We start from the raw sequence: 19,720 nt of genomic DNA, 5'->3' as shown, positions 1-19,720 counted from the left end.
TATAAAATCTAGATGACTTCTAGATGTCTCTTCCAACTTTTTTTTTGTGATCCTGCTATCCTCTATATACCATTGTGTCTCCCTTGTGATACTGTAATGTAAAAGAATATACACACAGGAGTAAGTTACCTTCTGAATGTAAGACTGATATTTCTTTCCATCACCAGACTTGTTTCTTCTCTATATTTATTTCTTGTATCATAGGGTGGGAAAGTGAACAGGTTGAACATGGATAGCTTTGCTTCTAGGAGGCAATTTAATATTAAATACAGTGAAGTTTCGTCCATACATACATTCACTTCAGATCAGGCCTTTACATAGGAAATCTCTTTGAGAAAGAGCTTGTGGCTTCCTTTTTCTTGTGAAGTACACATTTTCAGAATATATATCAGTATGAACAGTAAAGAAATAGGGGTTTAATCTTTCAGGTGAGACACTGATTTAATTTATGAACTGTTTTTCTTTGCCTTGTGAAAACTGTAAATCATCTCCAGGAAAAAACACAGGATGTAGTCTGGCCATTATGTGGCCATTGTATCACGGTTGTGGAAGAAGTGTGTGTGATAAGTCTGGGCAGCAGCTGTGTGGTCAGAGCTTTGTCATTTGGAGCCATAGTGCAGATACAATGGAGCATGTTGTAAGCTGACCTATCAAGCCAAGCAAGGAGTTCCCCTTCTTTTCATTCACCAAGACGTGCATTAATAAAACTGCACAAAGTGGAGACTTCCTTCTTCTGCCCATATGCCAGATGGGAGTCTGCTGTGAGGTGAACATGAAAGCACTGAGCTGAGGCTGTTTTATTTTATATTTTAAATAAACAGAACTTTATTCAGAAATGAGCATGCCAGTAACTTAGTTCCAGAATCAGACATCTCTGCTTGAGAGGCATATAGCTTGGCACCAGTGATGGCAGGTGAAAAAGAATGTAAGTAGCATAAGTGATTCATCAAGAACTGTGGTTTTCCTATTGAAATGTGGCATTCCATAATAGGTGTAAAAAAATGGAGAACTGAAAAGTGTTGCAAGAGAGAAATGTTTTAGTAGCTTGAATGGAAGTGTGCAATATCTAAAATATTTTTAAAATGTGGGTTTCTATTGTGCCTTTTTTTTTACAGACAGTCATTTTAGAAAATGAAGAGCTCCCTAAGATATTTCTTGATTTTCTGAATGTTCGTCATGTACCTACCTTGCCAAAAGCAGAAAGCTGTGGGTAAGCTCTCATTTACTGAAAAATATATGGAGGCCAAAAGGCCCATATCCACTCAGTGCTGATGCAATTCCATTGACTTAAAATGGTCTTGCTGCCAACTCTAACACTGTAAAATAAATGGGCATTAGGTTCATGTTAAGTATGTTTATATATTCCCAAAAGGTCGTAAAATAAATCCAGCATGTTCAAAGACGGGAAGTTTCATGTAATATTCTTGGAAAGCAAAGGAGAGCTTAGATGAGAAAAATACAATTTTCTTGTAGATCTTGAAGTATCTACTGAAATGTAAGATATTCATAAGCACTCACTAAAATTGCATAGAAAGCCTTTGCATGTGTTTTATGGTCATAGTAACTGTACAAAATAGAAGCTCATTCCATGATCATTTTATGGTCTCCCTCTGTGTGTTCAGGAATGAGGTCTTCCACCTTTCCGATGACATTACCCCAGTGAACCAATTGCCTGTCCCCTGGGAAGGGTTCCTAACTAGAGTGGCAGAAGGGAATCTTAGTACGATGAGTGTAATGACTACAGAAATACCCAAAACAGTGTAACTGGAAGCTCTGATACCCTCTGCAGCTGAGAGCTTAGTAGGGAGAATTTCTTTTGCTGTGTAAGATGATGTGGTTGACAGTCCAGAAGCATTACCAGGATGTGCTCCCCAGAAAGTCACATGGCCCTTTTCCACTTTGGGGCAGGCTGTTTGGATCTGCAGTGGCAAGAAGGCAACTTTACCTGAAGATAATTTTGAGGACCTGTTAGACTTGGAGGTCTCTATGGCCCAGGGCAGTGTCCAGGGTCATTGAGAAGCTAGCAGACTTGCAGTTTTCACTTGCAGTTAATCACATCAGCCATTATCCTCAGTGGAACTGTATCCCAACACTTCATAGATAGAATGAGAGATAGAGAGATGGAAATTAATCTGTTATGGTAAAATGGATGCTGTCATTTTCAAGTAGTGGTGGTTATAAAATGATACAATCTCCTACATTCATTTCCTTATGTGGCATTATGTGGCCACTGACCAGCAAAAGATTGTTCCCTTCTTTGATTCTTAAAAGATTTGGGAGTTTTAATTTTAAACTTAGTTTTGTTGTAACCAAAGTTTTCTCTCACTTTACTTGCAGCTCTTTTGATGAAACAGAATCTGAAGAATCAAGGTGAGCTTGATTTCTACTCTTTATAGGACACCTGATTAATAAACTACTTTAATTATTGGCATTTACTTTATTTGTTCCTTGCAGTTAACAAACTAGCAGTAGTTGAGCATTAAAATTAGATGTATTTGTTAATTACCATCAGCTATGCTATATCTGTCCATTTATAGTGTGATTTGGACATCCTTATGCTAGTGTTGAGAAATTCCTTACAAAACTGACAGAATACTACCAGCTCTGAAATATATTGCGGAATATATTTTTTGTAGCAAGAAGACTTATCAGAAGAAATTAGAGGTTTGGGTTCTTCCTTATGCATTTGATAGAGCTTCATATGCATCAGGTTGCACTACTTGGAATGTATATGTACAGAGTGAAGTGGAGAGAGCTGGGGGAGGCTGTCCATGCCACGACCAAGGGCGGGAGTCAGGCCTGGGGGGCTTCCAAGGACTTCTCTCCACGGATGATGGGTACAGCAACTGCTTTGGGAGCTGTAAGAACATGGTGACATTTTGAGTCTGCTTTGTGGCCTGGAGAGCCTGTAGACACGGAGCCTGGTTGTAGATGGTCTTGTAGCCTGCATGACACTGCGTGCCAGGGAGCAGGAGGTCTCAGAGCCAGCTGCAAGCCACTCCTCCTGGATGGAGCCCCTTCACTCCAGCTTGACATTGAGGGTTTCACTGTATGGTGGAGGAGCAGCGAGCTTTGCTTCCAGGAGATGGAGCCTGCCCTCTGGAGCAGCGCTGGTGTGCAGAGCCACACCGCATGGCTCCTGGCAGCTTGACCACCTCACTTTATCAAAGCTAGTTTGTAGAATAGTCTGTTTGCTGTCCCTTGATACTGACATCCCTGTTCTTGACCTTTCCAGCAAACTGTCCCACCAGCCTGTGCTGCTGTTCCTAAGGGATCCATATGTCTTGCCTAAAGCCAACGGTAATCAAACATGTCATCTGTTAACAGCACTTTACTGATCTGACCCTGCACTGCATAAACCACATTATTATTAATACTGGCCTAATCAAATGACACTGGTCCAGCATCTAATAACCTGCCAATAAAACGATAGTTCTTGTGTAAGAAACCATTAAAACACTAAGCGGGGTGGGTGATTTATAAAAGAGTGGAATTTTCTCCCCCAGTTGTTCTCTCAGGCAAACCTACTGAGAATTCAAATCAAAAGATGAAGAACACTGCTTTTCTTTTCTTGTTGTTGACCCTTTGGCTGTTTTGCCTGAAGGATTTGAACTTGGAGGCCCAGTCCTTTGTAAGTGCTTTTTCCCTAAACACCAGTCGATCTACTGCAAGCATGTTTGTATTTCCATTTGGATTATTATTATTTCTTATCATTTATAACCTCTGGAGCTCTTTATGGGGGAAAAAAAAAGTGCACTTTAAGTGCACGTGATGTATTTCACAGGACATTTACATTAGACTTCATCTCATAACATGGAGTTCAAAGGAGTGTTTGAAATAGTTTGTTATAAACTTTTTTTTTAATATAAAAAGTTCTTTGAATTAATAATTCAGAGAATTTACCCTGTCTTAAATTAAATGTGTGCAGGGAAAAAAGGACCATTTTCCAAGTGTGTTCCTCTTGGCTTTGTCATTTTACTTGCTGGAACTTGTTGTTTCTACTAAATATTTTATTAAAAAATGTAATATGCTTTCAGGAGAGAATTTTCTCCCTGAGCTGCACATAAGGATTCTTTTTTTATGTGGCATTTTGTTTCATTTTATAAAATACTGTGTGGAAGTCAAATTCTCACACTGCCTTGAAAACCATTAAAATTTTAAGAATAAATTTAGGAAAGAATACATTTTTGCTCGTAGTTTCCTAGACAATGGAGTGTACTTCCTTGAGATTTTCTCAAGATGTTTATAAATACTTGAGGGAAGGGCATAAGAAAGACAAAGCCAATCTCTTTCCAGTGATGCCCAGTAACAGGACTAGAACATCAGGAAAATTTTCCCAGGCCCAGACACAGGTTACCCAGAGTGGTCTTGGGTCTCCACTCTTGGAGACACCTGGAAGCTGCCTGGTCATGGTCCTGGGTCACTGCCTGCAGGTGCTCCTGCTTGAAGAGGGGGTTGGACCAGATCACCTCCAGTCGTCTCTTCCAGCTGCAGCTATTCTATGGTTGTTTTATTCAAGCTGTTTATCAAAACCACAGGGACAGGTGCACATATTTTGAGAGGATTAAGTAGTCTCTCTTGCAGGCAGTGTCCACTCTAGCTAGTAGTGCAGCCAAACACTATTGACCCTCTGAAGTCTTACTGAACTCAAAAGTGTAACTAGAGCAAAACAAGACAGCAGAGGTCCAGTGTGACTCGGGTCCACATCAGAATACACATCACAAGGTTGTTTAGCTTTTACTTTGACTTAGCACTAGTCTGATCCCACTGAATGTTCATTTGAGGCTGGAGTGCAAATCACAAAATCAATGAACCGAAGCGTGGTAAGGGGAGGGGGGGGGTCACTGCACAGGTCATGTCTGACCCAAGTGACAACAGTAATGAAGAATCACCCACAGAGCAACCTCTGTTTAAAAGTTGGGCCAGATGCTGCCTATACTATTTAGAGGGAGCCACATTGCATGTCTTAATCTGTTTAATGCTCCTCCTAATTGCATATTTGATTCCTCAAGAGCCCAGTATAAATTATGAACATCATGTAATTCCATACCATTCTGAAGGGAGAAAATAGATTTCATGTAGTTATCCCAAAAATATTGAGATGGTGCTTAGTATTTCCAGCCCACATGTAACATTTTGCCATAAGACTTCAAGATTTTGCAGTTCTGTGATGGTATTTACCTCCCTTCCATAATGTGTACTCTGAGTAAGGCTAAGCTTCCTATTTGTGAAATCATTAGAAACTTCCAAATTAATTTTTAACTATTCTTTTAAGCAGTGCAAAAAAGCATTAATATAAAGGCCTCTTCTAATGAGTAAGATGTTTAAATATTGAGTAGGCCTCATTAATGACATCTGAAACAAAGGACATTTCAGACTTTTGCCTTTTCAAGGCATTTTCTGGCCTTGACCCACAGTATTTAGAATTTTACATGGCAGGTGAAAATGCTTTGTATTTGAAAACCCTAAAACCTCAAATTCACTGCAAGTCATTCTTTAACTTAATGAATTAAAACACAAATTAGAATGTGACTTGTGGTTTAAAAAAGGAAGAAGAAAACCAAGTCCTGAGTCTAGAGGCTCTACTAGTTGACTCAAGTCTAGTTAGAAAGAAACAAAGTTTTTACACAACTACCATTGCCTTTAATTCTTCTTCTTTGTTTTTAGTTTGCAGCACAGAGAAAATGTAGATGAGCTTTCTAAAATTTTCCCTCTCAGATCAGTTCTTACTTTGATAGACTCTGATTCCTTTGTAAAAACAGCCAAGGTTGTTCAACCTATGACCAAAAGTAAGTGTCCATTAACAAACAACTATTTGTTCTATGTTTTCTTTGAAGAAGGTGAATTTCAATCAGAAGTCTTTCCTGGATACGGGAATGCCTGTGTTAACATATTTCAATAAATAGGAAGTAGTGTGAGTTTTAAACAAAATAAATAACTAATTCTGGAATATAATACTCAAAGAATATTTTTTACCCTGTCATTGCACTGTTACTTGTCTTTATAAAATATAATCTCGCCATTATTCCAATGACTGGGCTTCAAGCACTGTTGAGGTACAAGACAACTTTCCAGAAACAAGATCTGCAGTTACAAACCTCATTGATTTTTAGATTCCCTTTTTCATGATGTATCTAACAGTATGAGTGCCCAAGTGTGCATCACTTTTTGTGTAAGGGTATGGGGAGAAAAAAAAAATTAATGTTTTCAAGAAAAATAAAGGAAAAACCTAATATGCTTCAAATTGGAGACAATATCTTGTAAGCTAAAAAAAATGGGATCTTAGATTTAGTGTCACTTGTTTGAAAATTGTTGTGTTGATTCTTTTAAGCCATGCAAATATCACAGATCTGCAACTGTGCTTTGTTGTGTTTATAGTTATGTATATATACTCCAGTTGTATTTAACTGAAATTGATATGCTTGATTTTTTTAAGCAGAAATGGCTCACATTAAATCTAATATTGTGAGGTACTATAATTTCGAAAATCAATCCTTATTTTCCTATATACACTCTATGTTATAAAAGAAACAATAAAAAGTGGTTTCTGGAACTGCAGCATTTAATCTAGAAGGAAAGCTTCAGGTTGCCTTTACAAGTGTATTTTTGATAACTTTAATGACAACTGCACAGGGTTATTCTACCAGGGTAATTTGGTACAGATGAACTTAGAGAATTGGAGGAAGCATTACTGGATTCAAAATATTAGCAAGTAATTTATAACTATGACTTACTATGAGCTGGGTAGAAGTATGCATATATTGTTTACATAGTCAAGTTAGGAGGCTACAGTTCATGAAAACATCCTGAAATATCTCTGTTTGTAACATCTTTAATATTCTGAAATCACTTTATTAGTAACAATGAAATAACACATTTAAGACACTAAGGATTGTTTTTATAGATTCCAAATCTACTTTTGCTCAATATTTTTACATCCAAAATTATTTCTGTGAAAGAATTAGGGACAAACCCTAATTCCCACTCACATTCGGTGATCTAATTTATCAAGTACTAGTGATTTTTATAAAAGTTGCATCTCCTCTTTGTGAATATCCTGTAGGCTGATAGTTGAAGGTTTGATTAGTGTGGAAAGTTCTGTATCAGAAACAGTCAGCTCTTAGTAGCAAATCCATTTCTAGCACACTAACCATTTTAAGGTTGTAAGATGTGATCAGAAATTCTTAGTTTTAATGCCTGGTGATTTAAATAAACCCTTTGTTAAAACCTCAGGTGTTGGTGCATTTGAAAAATCTTTTCAATTCAACAATGCACATCCTGGATCTATTACTGTGTTCTATCAGGTAATCCTTCAAGCCAAATTGAACATGAAAATTAACTGGTAGTTACCTCTGCATCTGTGATAACAAAGTTGTGGGGAATTTTTCCTTCAAATACTGTAGGATGACATTTTGTAACATGAGACATTTTATGTCAACTGGACAACCTGAAAATTTCTTGCCTCAAATAATCATCTTTGTATAGGCATCCTCAGGTCTTCTCAGTCTAAACATTGCTGTAAGCCACAATACAAAAAACAGCTTTGAAGTATTCCCAGTAGCAGTCTTGAAATTTCTTCAAGTATATTGAGATTTTGTTAGAAATTGAATTGCCAGTGTAATCCATCTTCCTTGTGAGAAAAGATTCAGATAAAGAGCTGGAGCCTAGCAGCATTAAGTATTAGAACATCCCTTTAAATCAATAAGCTAGAAATCTGGCAGCGCATTCATGCAATGCCCAGTGCTACCCTAAAGTGGCTTTAGTGCTGAAACAGCATTACTAATAGTACATCCCCAACATGGAAAAACAGTTGAGTGATGCAGTAACCCAAAGTAAACGAGGCCTTACCTAGTTAAGTTTCACAAAAACATTTATATTGTTCTGACACGGATAAGAAAGTAAGTTTCTTTTTTTGTTTCTTTTTTTTTTTCAGATGACTTTCCAAACGTAGTTATAGACGGCATTCTACATGGAATATTTTATCCTCATCTACTGCCCAGGTAGAAGTGATATAAGGCAAGAAGAAGCTGAAGCAAGTCTCTGAGTCATGGTTAATAGAACTAACAGGAATAAAATTCTGTGATGTGAAAATTATGCTCAGAAGCAAGAGGCAGAACATCAGATTAAGTTCAAGCATTATGTCTTCTTAACTAAAATCACTGTCATTACAGTTGCTGCTTTTAAAAATGATACGGAAACAACAGTATTGAAGTAATTTATACCTTCTATATATTGACATGCTCTAGCTATTTAACACTAAATGTTCTAAGTCTTACACTGAATTATGCTAACCTTTGAAGAGAAAAGTTTTACTAATTATTTCTATAATTTTTATTAAAGCAAACACTAAACCTTTTTGCACCAGGATTTTTCCCAGCACATTACCCACTGCTGGCACTGAATGGATTAAAAGTGCTGAAGAGTGTGTGCGGAATTGGAAAGAGTGCTTTCACATTCTGAAACACATAGCACTCTCTGAGGAAATTTTCTAGATTTCAGTTGAAATTATTTTACTTACCAGGAGCTTTTATGTGGCTTTTATACATGTCCATTCAGTTTTAACATCTAACTTGTGTGTTTGTTTACTCTCCACATCAACTTGCTGACTGTATTCCATATATTAACATTTTGTAAGTCACAAAACATACAACTCTGTGGTAAACTAAAGCAAGACTATTATTATGATCAAACTAAAACTGATACATATATATGTATGTTCAGATTTAACTGGAAATTTGTATGTGTGCTACTGGACATTACAAAATAAATTACTAGGACATGAATGTACCACTTCAGTGGGTTTTTTGTGCTTTTCTATTGAAATTTTTCTGAGATTCTGTCATCTGAGATGGGTCTCATAGATGTCTCCCCATGAAGTGTGAGAAAATAACCTGTGTGTCTGCTCATTTAAAGCTCTTAGCTCAGCTGAACACAGTAGGCTTACAGAAGTGTATGTCTTGGTGAAAAAAATCAGGGTAATTGAATAGCTAGTAAGTCACTGGGCTCATCAACAGAGGGGAGTTTTTGCACAGAAGCAGCAATGGCAAAGCTGGGCACAAACAGCAGTCTGATCCTGGAGACACATGGGTGGCCTGCTCTAGCTACTAAATGTGTTTGGAAGCCATTTGGGGAACAGAAAGCTGGGACTTGGACAAAAGGTAGGCCTGGGACTGCAACACTTGTTCAGGTAGCATAACTTTATGAGGTCTGCAGGCTCAGCCTCCAGGAAAGCTTTCAGCTACTGGCAGAAGGCTGGTTGGACAAGGCAGTCTGAAGCATCCTCACTCCTGCTTGCTAACCCTGCCTTCCCAGTGCTGCTTTTCAGAGAATTTTACTTTAAAGTGCCAGTAGAAAAAGAAGTGATCAGAGGTAAAATTAAAATCTTGATTGCCTAGCACTAGGCAAATTTAGAGGCCCTTGCCAAGTTCTCCTCAAGTTCTCTTTAAAGAGGACAGTAATCCTTTCACAGGTCTCTGAAAAGAAATGTCAGTATTTACCCTCAGGAGAGGCCCCAGAGCTATGGATGAAGAACCAGCAGAAGCATCCTGTAACTGCAAATGACATGTCAGGAGAACCTGGGGTAAATCCCTGCCCACAGCTTTTTCCTGTTTCCTTTTAAGTAGAATGCCAGTAGGTTCCTACAAGCTCTGTGCTGTAGTAGCCTCTCCTACCCTGAATCACTTCAGCTCTAGATACCTCTCATGAGCTCCAGGACACCCTTCAGGAAACAAGTCACTAAAGGGAGGAGTGGTGTGCTGCCTGTTGTACAGGTGGATGAGTCCTTCATCAGATCTTGGCATTGCCTCTTCCATATTGAGTCCTAAAACACTGTCAACAGGAAAAAATCCACATCTCTGTCCTGGGGAGTACTGTAAAAACTTAACAGGGGTGTGTCTCTTAAGTGTTACCCTACACTGACCTTCTCTGAAAGCTACTCATTGTCAGCTTAAGAGTTATTTATGAAGCATCACAAAAATAATTAACCTAAAGTTCTCAAACTTACAGCAAAACTTAAAAGAAAAAGCATTTGAGCTTTACAATAAATAATATCAGTTAGGTGTTACAAAATTCACTGTGCTGTAAAAGAAGAATTCTTCTGTTTTAATCAGTTTCTAAGTGATTATCTTAATAATAGACAGAAAAGCTGCATGTCCTTGATCACAGGATGGTATCTGAATACTGTGGTTCTCTGAAAGACAGCAGGGACTTCATCTGACAGGTTAAGATTAGGAAAATTTACCATCTCTGCTCTAACCTTACAACCTTACCTCCTATAAAGCAAAACTCCCTGCATATTAAGTGGAATCAGCTGAGGTGAGAAGAAAGACCTTGTGGGGGTGGAGTAAAAAATGCTCTCAAGTATTTATTTGAAATCAAAGTTTATTTATTCAAAACACTTCTGTATTTTACTCTGGGGTTTTTTTAAGGTTTTTTTTTTAGGTTTTTTTATTAGTTTTTAAAAATGCTGGTACTGTTATAGTAAATATTTTCAGCTGAAAAGACAAAAACAAACATTGCTAAAATTTCCAAACAGAATAAAATTACTGTATTTTAAATCTTGAAAAAATAGAATTACTGCTATAATTTTTCATTAAAGACTTTTTCTGCAAGATCTAGAATTTAGTGGGATATGTCTTGAATTTCAAGCAGTGGCAGCTCCAACATGTTGTTACAGAAATGGTCATATTTTTTATGTATTTGGCAAATGGTAAGTATTGCCTAAATGTAGCCTCATATGTTTTGAGGAGAAAACTCAATGTATAATTGAGATCAGTCAAAAACAGGCATTAAAGGAAAGTTATTTAAGATTTACTTTTCATTCTGACTGTTGGTCTCACCAGTCACCAACTTCAACTACAAATGGTTCCTTTACAGCTATTTTGCCACTGTTCACAATCACACAGTCTTGAAGGGGCCGGTCATGTTCATCTGTTGGCTGGAGTTCTATCGAGTGCACCACAGACTGTTAAACAAAAAAAACAAACAAACAGAAAGGTTCCGTTTAGCCAAAGAAACTCCAGTGACTGAAGTCTGGTGCCACGGAAACAACGAAGTACGCCTAATGTCACTGCTTATGAAACAGCTTGTGAACAAAGACCTTTACCCTGTTGACTTCCCACATCCTTTTTTTTCCACATTAGCAGTTACACCATTCTGTAACTCACACAGGTGACAGAAGCACAAGAAAGGCTGCCTGTCCTCCTAGAAAATCTTTCAGCCAACAAAAACATTTTGAAGGGGCAACTGAAAATGTACATTCAGGTGATTAAGCTGGCATATACAGGATTCTATCTGTGGCCTGTGTGCAGAAGGTGAGTCCAGAGATCAGAAAAGACAAGCACTATTATTCTCCTAATTGTACAGCATAACTGTGCTTCCAGAAATCTGGTTACTGCTTTTACCTTTAGCATGTAACACACACATACACATTTTCAGTGTGGTACCATGCCATCAGTATTTTTTAATTACATTCAGTTAGTTCTATTGACAATTTGGGTTTGGATATTTGTCCATTAATCTGACTAAACTGAAACTTAAATCTAAATACCTTCTCAAAAATTTCCAGCTATTACTGTAGATCGTGAACATGGAATTCAGTATGAATGTGGGAGTGAGGGGCAAGAGTTCTGATTAGATTTTCAAACTCCTCAAAGAACTGGTCCATCCAGCAGCTTGTGTTTTCCCCATTAATTTCAAGACGTAGATTAAAAAGGAATAATCTGTAAGGAAAACCAGACTAATAAAAGTATAATCACTTGAAAATACGATTTTTTAACTTAAAATTCTATTTGGCCTTCCATCAGTATCATTCACATGCTTCTAAAGACCGTAACAGTGAAAGTGTTATCCATAACTAGCATGTGCTACAATATTTGATTTTAGCCTGTAGAAACATAATTACTTCATGGGTAACAGTGTTACTGACAGGAGGAGCTGAACTTTCTCCATCTGTAATCTGCAAAGGTGTCAGTGTTGTTTTCAGTGGTTAGCAGTCTGAAATAAGGGCTGTGAAAGCCAAAAGCATGATACAGGTTTCGATTTCTGCTATTTCAGTTCTAAATCATCCAGCTGGAGCTCTTCACAATTATTTTCTACCATGTACGTATTAGATGAATACTCAACTGTTTCTGAACCATGGTAACAGGGATATAATGTGTCACAATTTGTCCACATCAACCACTACTTTACACTTACCATTCCATCAAGGACTTTGCCAAATACTACATGTTTTCCATCTAACCAGGAAGGCTTTGTCACACTGATGAAGAATTGGGATCCATTGGTGTCTGGGCCAGAATTAGCCATGCTAACCCATCCAATTCCATAGTGTTTGAGCTTGAAGTTCTCATCAGGAAACTTTTCTCCATAGATGCTTCTTCCTATGACAAAAAAATAAGAAAGCAAACATTAAAAAAAAATACTAAACAAAAGCCCTTTTTCAAAAATGGGAAAAACAAAGTATGGATTCAGGACTTGAAGGTTCATTGTTTGAGTAAACACAGCAGCATCACTGTTCAATCATCAGCGACTCCATAACTAAAATCATTTTGTGTGTAAAGGTAAGCTAAACCACCTAAAGCTATAAGGACAGAATAGTTAAAGCTGATGATGCTTTATCCTTTGAATTTAAGCAAGCTGAATACCTTCAAAGGTCTGGTTTACAGACACCACTGAACAATATTATACTTCATCCTGTTTGGCTTAAAAAAAGTACATATTTATGGCAATTAACAATAAGGCTGTCATGTTTTGTGACAATTTCAGTATTTAAACCTTTCCCTTATACTAAGAAATTGCTTTAGGCAGGTTTACAAATATATAAAGACCAAATGGAAGTTAGCCTAAAATACTTGGTGTGGATTTGTACAACCACGACATAAAGATTAAGATGTTTCTAGAACTGTTCAGAGAGAAAATACGTCAGTCATGTTTATACCACCATCACTCTGAAAAGAGAAGGCTGTCTGTCTCACTCTTTACTTGAGCAGTGCCTAGCACAATGGGGACACTGCTCACAACACCACCAGATGCTATCCCGATAAACAACATCAGCAAGCAAGTAAATGCTGCCTACCCTTAATGCTAAAACTATGTCTTTGGTATTACAGTCTTCCCCACTGTTCACTGCTAGGAAAAGGAATTTGTGTTTTCCATTCTCTCCCAGCAGGGAAATCACTAACATTTCAGGCAGACAGTTCAAATCCTAGCATGTGAAGAATGTGCATGTAAAGGAAGGGAAGAAATCTGCAGCCAGAATGAGTGCAGTGCAAGAGATGCTGCGCTGGCAATGCCCTCCTGAGTGGACTGAACTGTTCTTCTGGAGGCTCAGGAGTGAGGAGTGATACACACAGCCAGGACTCCCAGCACCAGCAAGTTTATGGTTTCAGTTTTAGTAAGAGAAAAAAGGGGAGAGGGCATGACCCTCATCTTCTAATTTCTTTCTCTCTCCCTGCTATGAAATTCCCTCTCACAGCACATTTCAGAGGTTCCTGGGAACAGCCTGAGCTGAGGGCAGGGAGGACAGCCTCCTCCTTCCCTACCTGCCTTCCCTCTACGCGCTTTCACTGTTTCATCACGCATTAGACTTCTGCTGGATGACTTGAATAGGTTCACCTATTCATGCAATCAGTGAGTGCCTCAGGGAAGGAGCGCTGTCACAAAGCCAGAGCAGGGGAAGGGTGGAGACATCCATCTTTTGGAGACGGTAAGTTGTAGGAGCAGCTCAGCTGGTCACGTGGCTCCAGCCCAGCACGCAAAGCCATGCTTCTTGAATGGGGACAAGTCAGACAGAAAAGAGCTATCTGCAAAAATTGAGGACAAAGGAAGAGCTACACATACTTATAAATCAGATAATCCAACCAGCTGCATCTTAGGATACAAGATGCTTGGAAAAGTACTAGATGCTCTGAAACAAATGTGGGCTGGTTTGGGGTTTTTCTCATTTATGTGAGCAGAAACAATGAAGGAATATGCTGTTTTGCCAATACTTTCAGCAGACATTTGAACAAAAAAAAGAGAACCTGGAATATACTAAGTATTTTACCTCCTGATCCATCTCCAGCTGTAAAGTCTCCTCCTTGAATCATGAAGTCTTTGATCACACGATGAAATTTACTTCCTTTGTATCCATATCCTCTCTAAGAAAATGAAATAATTCTTTAAATGAATATAACACCCAGGTCTATATATAATCATATGGAAATACACAAGTTGTGAATGGCTAGATTTCACAGAATATATCAACAAGAGATGTAATACTGTCAGGAAACACACTGAACTGAGGTGCAGGTAAACACAGCTGGACTACACTGCCACAAAGAAGGTATGATTCAGGTGATCAAAGGCATTGTCTTTATTTGACTGGTATCTGACCACTGTTAACTCCACATGCTAGATCTGCAAGGCAGGGACAGACTGAGGTGGTCATATCCAACATCTCGTAATTATGTCTTGTGAACTGAGGACCTGAGAAGACACACACTAGTGCATAGCCTTGGGGATGGCACTTTTGCACAGGCTCCAGTGAATGAAGATTGACAGCTCACAACTGAAACAGCATTAAACAAACATTGCCTTCCCAAGCCAAACTTGAGTACATGGTGGAAGAAAACCACAAACATACTTCTCCAGTCGCCAACGCAATGAAGTTCTCCACGGTCTTTGGGACAACTTTTCCAAACAATCCAATTACAATTCTGCCAACATCTTTGTCTCCAATCTTCACATCAAAGAACACCTGAATATTTTTGTGAAGGGAACAAAAGTGATACAGACGTGAGCGCAACAAAAGGCCAAGCTTTTCAAAGAGTAAGGTGGTAAGAAATTGCTTCTGCCTGGCCTGTATTAATAGTGTCCTGCAATTCCTAAGGGTGCTGTTTCAGAGAAATCCTTTCAGAGCCACCAAAATCAGCTTATGCAGAGAACTGTTTGAGAACTGGTGACTATGTTTTGATTCTTATTGCTTTTAATGGCTCAGTGGGACTGCTGTATCTCAAGCTTGAAGATAGTGTTCAAGAAGATTTTTCCCAGACATATAAGTCTTTAAAGCTGAATGGAGAAGTTGAAATATGAAAGTAAGGAAGAACAACAATGCTATTCCAATGTGGGGGAAAATAACAAAGAACTATAGTACTGACACTCCCTACAAATGACAGTTTGCTATCCACTCATAATCTTCACTGTTCCAGGCATCAGTATGTGCAGACAAAAGCCTAAATTCCATTGAATTGACAAACAGTGGGAAGAAAATCCTACGGCTCAAGCAAGCAGCCGCCTTCCTAAACATGAATTCAAACCCAACAGAGAAATAACCTGGCCAGATGATTCAGCTGATTGCCTAAAAACGTCAATGTATATGTCGCTGAACAGCAACTTCAAAAAGGCAAATGAATTATAAGACATTTCAATATGCTTCAGAATCTATGAATGCATATTTGAACGTGCAAAAATGTTCCAATAATTACTGAAAGTAGGAACAGCTGTCAGGAAATGAGGCATTTTGAAGTTCTGAAAAAGTTACATAAAGGCTATTACAACTTCTAGGAAACAGCAATGTGTATTCCTATGATGTGGTATTTGCTGTTCCTTGTGGCACTCAACCAAGTATTACTTGTCTGTAATGCTAAGAAATTAGTCCAATAATGATAATAAATGACCACAGTCTCTCCAACATGAATGCCTCTTTCACGCTCTCCTACTAAACATTTCTACCGTTTCTTGATCTTCCATGTGGTTTTGACTGTTGAACTTTTGGCTAACGCTATAAAAGCGCTATAAAGGAAATAAAATTCCTTTTGATACACCTCATTCATTTCCTTGGCACTGAATAACATGCTTCTTAGATGTGTGGCTCCCAAAGTATTAACAACACACTTTCACTAACTCTTTAGGAGTTTTATAAACAAACCTCTCTCTGAATTGTGCCTCCAGTGTTATCTAGGTAAGGGGTATTGCCCTCCTATGTTTTCTAAACCCATTGTCTGTCTATTTTGTTTGGAAATGTTGTTCTACTAGGACTGCCTGAAATACATTGGCATATATAAGTAACACGACCAAGGCTACCAAACAATCACCCCACAGAGCAGGAACATCAAACACTTTGACAGAGCACACGGAGACAAGTTCATCATATGCTGTAAACCTAGCCCAGCCACAAGGCTTCATATGTGGCACTGCTGCTCACCTAAGCAGCAAACCCAGTACTTGTAAAAATGTGTCTGCACATATTTTTGGCCAGAAAATCAAGTATGGAAATATCTGGTAGCCCTAGACACTATTTTTGCATAGAAAAGCCATGTCATTGTGAGTGTATTTCCTCAGGTTCTCTGGAAATTCAGTGAGCATGTAGACACTACTGAGCTGGTCAATACAGCACTTTCGAATCCCAAAAAGCATCTGACCAAATTCTTCACTAAAAACTCTGAAAGAAAATAAATATTATAAATTTTCAGTCTTATTAATATTTTTATAAATATCTAAACATATTTACAATTTGAAGTTAAGTATTTCAAGACTGAAATGAAAAAAGAAAGTATGAGTGGCTGGTTCTCATAAACATATTCATATATAATTTACACAAGATGGTGTACAGCTAATTGAAAAAATGGACAAGAGCATTCAATTATTCAGGGAAACAAAAGCGGACTTTGAAAGGAAGATCTCATTATTCTTGGAGACCAGATAATCTAATAACCTTATAAATGCAAAAATACTGACTATGGTGTAGAGCCACAACAAGGGGGCCAAAATACATCTGGTGTCCTCCTGAGCAGTTTAGTGAAAAGTTTGGTTTTGGGCTTGTGAAGGTCAGAGAAGGCAAACAAATACTAGAAATAATTAAAATGGAAACAGAAAAGAGATGGGCCATAATTACACCATAATTACATGTGTACTGTGAGTTCACACCCCGAGTGCTGCATGCAATTCTGGCTTCTCTATCACAGAATGATAACACCAACCTAAAAAAATGTAGAAAAATGGGCAGAACAGATGCTCAATAGGTACAGAATACCTATTTATACCTTTTATATGAAGAAAAATTACAGAAAGCTACTTAAACTGGAAGAGAGGAGACTGGTGTGATTTGATGAGCTTTGTAAAGTTACCACTGCCTAGGACACGGAAGATTGGCACTGCAATTCTTTATGTGCCACAACAATCAGAAAATGGCATAAAATTATAGCCCAGGCAGAAGGAATGAAGAAGGAAAGTACTTTATGCATAATTTAATGGAAATATATTGCTAGAAGATTATTTGGAGGTCAAATTTACCCCCCCAAAAAATCAAATCTGTGGTCTAGAAGTCCATGGCAATGAAACTGTAAGCATTTGCAGACAACAGTGGCAATGAAGTACAGAGAAAAAGGCACAGTCCATGGCTTAGGATGCTGAAGCCATGCAGAAGAGGAAGCAGTTCTGCCCCTGCCCTTCCCTGTCACACTTTCATGAGTGTAAGTGTCTTTCCCAGCATGGACACACTCTCTCGTGACTGCAGATGGAAAGACACTTGGGGGCTGAAACATGGAATTCCTGCTTTATCCAAAGTTGCACTAAACATCCCACCTCCTGCACCAAACAAACATTTTTTGGAAAGAGATGCCAGCATGCTGCAGTAATGAGGTGCATCCCCGTCCCATCAGCACGCACCACAGCCCACAAGTCCATCTCTTGGGCAGTGCCATCTGCAGTGGCCATGTGTGCCACAGGCACACAGCCCATTTATCATGCCTGCCCAGGGGCCCTGCAGCACTGAGCCCCAGGGGATCCTGGCCCGCAGCTCAGCTGGCAGAACCTCGCAGGCACCGCATGCACCGCTCCTCCGGGCACAAGGCAGTGGGAAACAAGGAGCAGCAAAGGGACTGCTCTCAGTACCAAGAGCTTCACACAAAGACAGAATGGGTCAGAGTGGAAAGGACACAGCGAGTCATCTGGGCCAACCTCCCTGCTCAAACAGGGCCATCCCAGAGTACATGGCACAGAATTGTGTCCAGGTGGTTCCTCAATATCTCCTGTGAGGGTCACTCCACAACCTCTCTGGGCAACCTGTTCCAGTGCTCAGTCACTTGCATAGTAAAGAAGCTCTTCCTCATATTCAGGCAGAATTTCTGTGCATCAGCTTGGCACCACCGAGCAGGGGCCGGTCGATCCTCTGGGCACCCTCCCTTCAGCTACTCATAGACATTGATAAGGTACTTTCTCAGTCCCTTCCCCAGGCTAAACAGGCCCAGCTCCCCCGGCCTTTCCTGGCAAGAGAGATGCTCCATTCCCTTGATCAACTTCGTAGCCCTCTGCTGGATCCTCTCCAGGAGTTTCAGCAAAGAGGGCAGGGGAGAGTGAATAAACCCCATGGCACAGACGAGCGCCAGCGCAGTCAAACCCCCCCTGCTCGGGGCAGGCTGGCAGCACCAGCAGCCCCAAACTGCTCTGGCAGCAGGAGAGGCCGCAGCAGCGCTGGTGGGGTGAGGAATGTAAAAGTTTCCACCTCTGCAAGCCAGAGGCAGGCTTTGCTGGCCCGAACTCTACGGTATGCCAGCGCCTACAGAAAGGCGGCATGCCCAAAGGGGTTAAACACCAAGTAACAAACCAACCAACAAAAAAATCTAATAAAACGGTGAATTTCTGGCGTTTGCCCAAGCCCGCCCCAAGCCGTCTGTGCCCGGGATGCGGCGCGGGGCCGGCTGTGGAAGCGGGACAGGGCAGAGGGCGGCCGGCTCCCCCGGCACGGCCGCGGGACACCCCCGCCGCGGGCCCCGCCCGGCCCGGCCCGAGCCTTCCCGGCGGGCAAGAGTCACCTTGGCTGTCACGCTGGGTCCCCTCCTCTTGAAGGCTTCGGCCGCCGGGGCCAGGAAGCACAGGCAGGCCACGACGCCGAGCAGCACCCCGCGGGCCATGGCGCCGGCCGAGCGCTGCGGCGCCTGCGCCGGCAAGGGCGGCTCCTCCCGCGCCGGGGCGGGGGGCTCCGGGGAGCGGTCATCCGTGCCGGGGAGCGGTCAGCATCTCAGGGATCGCTCATCTATCCCATGAGCGGTCTCACATCCCGGGGAGCGGTCACCCATCCTGGAGAAGCCGTCACCCATCCCGGCAGGAGCGGTGACCTGCCCGGGGCGGGCCGGCGCGGGCCCTGCTGAGCTGCGGTCCCGGCGCTGCCCGGGTGCGGGGGCTGCCAGGACAGGCCCGCCCCAGGCGGGATGTGGGGCGGGTGCCAGTGCGGGGGGGTCGTGGCGCACGTTCCCGATGGGCGGTGGGAAGCCCTGTGCCCTCCCCGGGGTCAGCCTCGCCCAACGGGAGCCGCAGTGCCTGAGAGGGGCCCGGCCGCCCAGCCTTCGGCTTCGGCCAGGCCGTGTGCCCAGGAAGGTCCCACGTGTGGGTGAAGTAGCCAAAACAGTAAACGTGCAAGGGGTTAAGCCAGCAGTGTGCCATTGTGGGAAAGGGCAATGGTATCCTGGGCTGCATTCGGAACAGCATTGCCAGCAGGTCGACTGAGGTGATCCTGCTATTCAGCCCTGGTGAGGACACGTCTGGAGCACTCTGTCCGGTTCTGGGCTCCTCAGCATAAGAGAGGTGTAGAGCTCCTGGAGTGGGTCCAGCAGAGTGCAAGAAAGGGACTGGAGCATCTCTTTTATGAGGGAAGGTTGAGAGAGAAGTTCAGCCTAGAGAAAAGATGACTGAGATGTACCATGTCATTGTCTATGAGTATGTGATGGAAGGGTGTCAAGAGGAT

The 19,720-nt window shown here is 40.9% G+C and overlaps 2 protein-coding genes across 2 annotated transcripts in view; one reads left to right on the top strand and one right to left on the bottom strand.

Moving 5' to 3' along the window:
* Positions 1-8,773, top strand: part of SNX24 (sorting nexin 24) — an 88,953-nt gene extending 80,180 nt beyond the window's left edge. The window contains exons 4-7 of the mRNA XM_082301377.1: positions 1,116-1,210; positions 2,338-2,370; positions 3,236-3,300; positions 7,934-8,773. Of these exons, the coding sequence (XP_082157503.1) occupies positions 1,116-1,210; positions 2,338-2,370; positions 3,236-3,300; positions 7,934-8,004 (264 nt within the window). The 3' untranslated portion in view covers positions 8,005-8,773. The remainder of the gene's footprint in view (positions 1-1,115; positions 1,211-2,337; positions 2,371-3,235; positions 3,301-7,933) is intronic.
* A 1,589-nt stretch (positions 8,774-10,362) lies between these two features.
* Positions 10,363-18,918, bottom strand: PPIC (peptidylprolyl isomerase C). Its single transcript, XM_082301085.1, has 5 exons — positions 18,792-18,918; positions 14,624-14,737; positions 14,045-14,138; positions 12,196-12,380; positions 10,363-10,963 (listed from the first exon to the last, which is right to left on the bottom strand). Exons 1-5 carry the CDS (start codon positions 18,888-18,890, stop codon positions 10,835-10,837), a joined length of 621 nt encoding a protein of 206 aa, XP_082157211.1. The 5' UTR covers positions 18,891-18,918; the 3' UTR covers positions 10,363-10,834.
* Positions 18,919-19,720: the final 802 nt, after the last annotated feature.

The sequence above is a fragment of the Coloeus monedula genome, assembly GCF_965178545.1.
Source record: "Coloeus monedula genome assembly, chromosome: Z".
Lineage (NCBI taxonomy): Eukaryota > Metazoa > Chordata > Aves > Passeriformes > Corvidae > Coloeus > Coloeus monedula.
This window is presented reverse-complemented; position numbering and strand designations above follow the sequence as displayed.

Excerpts from the sequence above, each read along its gene's own strand:
- PPIC (XM_082301085.1), bottom strand. The coding sequence starts at position 18,890 with ATGGCCCGCGGGGTGCTGCTCGGCGTCGTGGCCTGCCTGTGCTTCCTG. Across the intron at positions 14,738-18,791 it reads GACCCAGCGTGACAGCCAAG|GTGTTCTTTGATGTGAAGAT; the intron begins GTGACTCTTGCC and ends AAAAATATTCAG. Across the intron at positions 14,139-14,623 it reads TTGCGTTGGCGACTGGAGAA|AGAGGATATGGATACAAAGG; the intron begins GTATGTTTGTGG and ends TCATTTTCTTAG.